The sequence below is a fragment of the Panicum virgatum genome, chromosome 3K (genome assembly GCF_016808335.1).
Source record: "Panicum virgatum strain AP13 chromosome 3K, P.virgatum_v5, whole genome shotgun sequence".
Taxonomy (NCBI): Eukaryota; Viridiplantae; Streptophyta; class Magnoliopsida; order Poales; family Poaceae; genus Panicum; species Panicum virgatum.
Genome location: NC_053138.1, coordinates 10,512,864 through 10,516,887, shown reverse-complemented (window position 1 = coordinate 10,516,887; position 4,024 = coordinate 10,512,864). Strand labels below are relative to the sequence as shown.

Below are 4,024 nucleotides of genomic sequence, written 5' to 3'. Positions count from 1 at the left end.
CTGATTTCTGCAGAACTTGTCCAATTCAGCGTTTCTTTGAGTTCTTTCTTCGTGTTTTGTTTTGTATAGCCTTTTTACATCATCCATGAGATCTAGAAATGTTCACTCAACAAAACATTAGTCCCATTGATTACGTTGTCATTCGATTACTAAAATCACTCGAAATGACATAAATAGTGTCATATTCGTAACACCTTGCTTGCTCCCCATTTTGATTCATGATTCACGATGCCGTTGGGTAAGGTTTGGAGATGCCCGCTCGTTCCCCTACCCACATCCATTAGTCCATTGCCCAATCGTTATCCTCCCCGTATCCTACCCATTTTGAATTATCCATACCCAATGGGTAACGGATAGATATAATAGATATGGATAATAGCTATATAAATGCACATGATAGTCCTGGGCTTCACTGCCATCTCCGGAACTTGCGCTCGAGGACCTCGGAGCAGAGCATGGCGGCATTGCCGGTGTGAAGAACTGGGAGCCGAAAGTTCTTCAAAAAAAAGAAGAACTGGGAGCCGATGCGGAACCGGTGGTAGGGGACCTCGGGGAGCATGGCGCTCTCGCCGCGCGCAGCCTAGAGCGCCGGCATCTGCGGCTCGCCCGTGAGCATCTTGATGTAGCTCGGGAGCTGCCGCTGCTGAAGGCCGCGGCGCGTGCCGGGGATGGGGGGCGGACGGCATAGAGGCGCTGGAAGGAGTGGAGCGGGACGCTCGCAGTGTGGAGTAGGCGTTGGCGGGGTCGTCCAGCAGTGCCGCCGCGAGCAGGCGGCGATGAGGCTGGCGTCAGCGCGGCACGTGGGCTTGGCGGCGACGAAGCAGCACCGGAACGAGCGCGACTGTGCGAGCAGGGAGGCGGTGGAAGCAAACAAAAACACGAGGAAGAAGATGAAGCCTGATGGAGTTTGGATAACGGGGAAGAACGGGTAACTGCACTAATATCCTTCCCATATCCTCTTCACAAATGGATATATCCATCCCCTACCCATTTCTGATGGGTATATCCATCCCCTACCCATTTGACATGGATGTGAATATGGGTAACAGATTTGGATACCCATCGGCAACTTGATTCATGATGCATGCTCAGGTGCTCCTCTCAAGTAGGAAGTTGTTATTGACGGATTCATCAAGCTCACATTCACTGTAGTCTAATATACATCTCTTCATTTTTTTCACATCAACTAGCATAGACGCACGTGCATGTCGCACGTGATTTCAAAAACCTAATTAGATTTTAATTCAAAAATTTGTTGAAATATATGTTAATTAAATTAAATTCTAAAATCATTTACTGTATTGACGTCATTGCTATCTCATAGGTTAGGTTGATACAAATCTATACGAACGGAGATAAAATAATTAAGCAGTAAGTTCATAAAGATATACAGGGGTAGGAGACGCAGAGGGCGCGTGAGACGGCGCGCCGACACTCTGACACGCTGTGCTCGAGGCTCTACGGCAATGGATGACACGGTACGGTTGCGCAGGGTGGACGCAAATGGATTTGCTGAGCGCAGCGAGACACCTGCCCACCCTCACCCGCCACCAGGCCTGCGCCGCCGGCGCTGCCCACCGGCTGTCCCACCCATGCCACCGGACGAGCAGCCGCCACCGCCGGGCCTACCTAGCTACTGAGGCCTGTACACGTTTAAGCAAGCAAGCAGGCAGGAGCAGGCTCGGGGAGGGTGGTAATAATTTGTAAGTACTCCCCGTGAGCCAATTCATCTGGAGTAAATTCCTTCTATGCCACCGAGAAATATAACTCATCCCTTATGTGCTATTGAAAAATAGATCATTCCTTCTATGCCACTAGTTTTAATTTTTCATCCCTTGTGTGCCATTCCGTTACTAACGGTGTTAGTTAGGTCGCGCCGGCGCCGGACGAAGGGAGCAGGGAGGGGGTCGCGCGGGCGAGCTGCGCCCCGGCCGCGGCGACACCGCGCAGGAGAACAGGGCCTCGCCGCGGCCGGCCTCCGCGCGCCAGGAGAGATGGGGCGGTGCGGCTCACCGGCACCCAGGCCACCGGACGCCGCCGTGCCAAGCCCCGACCGCCGCGCGCAGGGGAGGGAGGGAGGGAGCAGGGGGCCCGGCGCGGAGAGGGAGTCCCCGCTCGACTCCCGCCGCCTGCAGCCGCGCTCCGCCTGTCGCTGCCATGGCCGCCGCCGTCCGCGGGCCTCCCCGTCATCGTCGCGCAGGTGCACGAGGGCCCGGACGTGAGCCTCCGCGCCACCGCCCGCTCGCCGTGCCGCTGCGCCCTCCGCGCCACCGCCTGCTCGCCGCGCCGTCGGCTCGCTAGCTCGCCGTGCCCGCCCCGCGCACGCGCTGCCTCCCTCCGCGGCCCGGCTCGTCGCAGCTCCTCGTCCATCTTGGAGATCTTGGGGACCACCGCGCGCAGGGCGTAGAAGCGCTGGTTCAGCGGCTCCTCCCGCCCGTTCGCCGGCTTCCGCCCGCGCTTCCGCGGCCTCCGCTCCTCGCCGCCGGCCTGCCCCGCCTTGCCCAGCTTGGTGAAGTCGATGCTCCTGGGCGGCTCCTGAGGTTTGGGTTTCACCGCTTCCTTGTTGGCGGCTGGGGCGGACGCCGCAGCGTGGCCTCTGAGCTGCGGAGCCCAATTGTCGCCGGTGACGACGAGCCCCATGGGCTGCGGCCGCGGCGCTCGGCCGCTGGGAGAGAGGTCCTTGCCGAAGATTCTCATGCATTCCTCACGAGCCGCGGGCGGCGCGACAGCGAGGGCGGACTGGATGACGCGCAGGGCCTCGGGAGTCTCGCGGACGGCCACGTCGGAGCCGAGCTCGAGGACGCCGCCCTTGCACGGGAGGAAGACGACGGTGCGGAGCCCCGCGGTCTGGGCGAGGGACGCGCGGACGTACCACCCGGGCGGGCGCGGCCTCGCCGGCGACGGCGCCGGCGCCGGCGCCGGTTCCGCGCGGGCGCGGGTCCACGGCGACCCAGGCGTGGCGGCCGGAGGCCAGCGCGTGCCCCGGCCCGCCCGCGCCCTCCGGGAACAAGAAGTACATGGACGCCAGGAAGTACATCTCGGCGCCGATGACCCGGTCGAGGCGGAGCACGTAGTCGGCGCCCTCGTCGTCGTCCCCGCCGCCGTAGAGCGCGTGGAGCCGCAGCAGCGCGCGCTTCCGCGCCACGCTCCTCTCCGCCGCCGCGCCGGCCTCCCCGGCGGCGGCGTCGAGCGGGGCGCCGCCGTCGCGGCAGTGCCCGTCGCCCCAGCCGAGGACGGCGCGGCCGGCGCCGGCGCCGCGGGACTCCTGCCAGAAGATGCCGTACGTCCACACACCGCCCCGCTCGACGAGGTCCTGCAGGCGCGCCTGGAGCTCGGCGGGCGCCGACGCCGCGGGCCCGTCCAGGTGCGGTGGCGTGGTGGCCAGGTGGTGCGCCGCGTCCCGCCCCAGCACCGCTGCGAACAGCGCGGCGTCCGTCTCCGACCACGCCATGCCTTGCTTCGAGCCCACTGCTACGCGTCAGGCACAACTAACGGCTGAAGCTGACGGAATGGCACAGAGGGGATGAAAAATTAGAAACAATGGCATTGGAGGGATGACTATATTTTCAATGGCACGTAAGGGATTGGTCTAATTTTGCGATGACACACAGGGAATTAACTCATTCATCTGCTATTCTGCCAGTGCTTCCCTTTGACCGAGCTCCCTTTCCATGCCAAATTCGCCACCATTGCTACCCCAGCACAAAATTCCTCTCGCACATGATCTCCTCGACACCCCAGAGACCCATTTGATCCGTTCTAGAGTTGAATCCATCACCGGAGCTCCGAGTTCGTGGTCCTCTTCTTTCTCAGCCCGCCACTGCACAAAAATAGGCATGCTGCCAGTGAGCCAGGTCTTTTGGGCGTTTATGGCTTGAGTTTGGTTGCAGAGGTAGAGCCGCATAGGGTGCTGAATGGTGTAGCCGACTGTGGTCAAGGCCAGTTTGCACTCCTTTGGCCCTGACAGGTGGGTCCGGCATGAGGGGTATGGTGGATTCGATGTGGGTGAAAAAAAATTCAATTA

At 60.9% G+C, this 4,024-nt stretch overlaps 1 protein-coding gene across 1 annotated transcript; it reads right to left on the bottom strand.

The window, feature by feature from the left end:
- Window positions 1–580: 580 nt before the first annotated feature.
- LOC120700590 (transcription factor MTB1-like) lies at window positions 581–3,470 on the bottom strand. The gene is made up of 3 exons (XM_039984840.1): window positions 2,914–3,470; window positions 2,325–2,882; window positions 581–897 (listed from the first exon to the last, which is right to left on the bottom strand). The coding sequence occupies exons 1-3, from the start codon at window positions 3,449–3,451 to the stop codon at window positions 581–583; spliced, it is 1,413 nt and encodes a 470-aa protein (XP_039840774.1). The 5' UTR covers window positions 3,452–3,470.
- Between the last annotated feature and the right edge of the window lie 554 nt (window positions 3,471–4,024).

Bases quoted from the DNA above. Each gene is read 5' to 3' on its own strand.
- LOC120700590 (XM_039984840.1), bottom strand. From the start codon at position 3,451: ATGGCGTGGTCGGAGACGGACGCCGCGCTGTTCGCAGCGGTGCTGGGG. The intron at 2,883-2,913 runs GCGCCGGCGCCG...CGAGGCCGCGCC, and splicing joins CCCGCGCGGAACCGGCGCCG to CGCCCGGGTGGTACGTCCGC. The intron at 898-2,324 runs GTGCGCGGGGCG...AAACTCCATCAG, and splicing joins GCCGCGGAGGGAGGCAGCGC to GCTTCATCTTCTTCCTCGTG.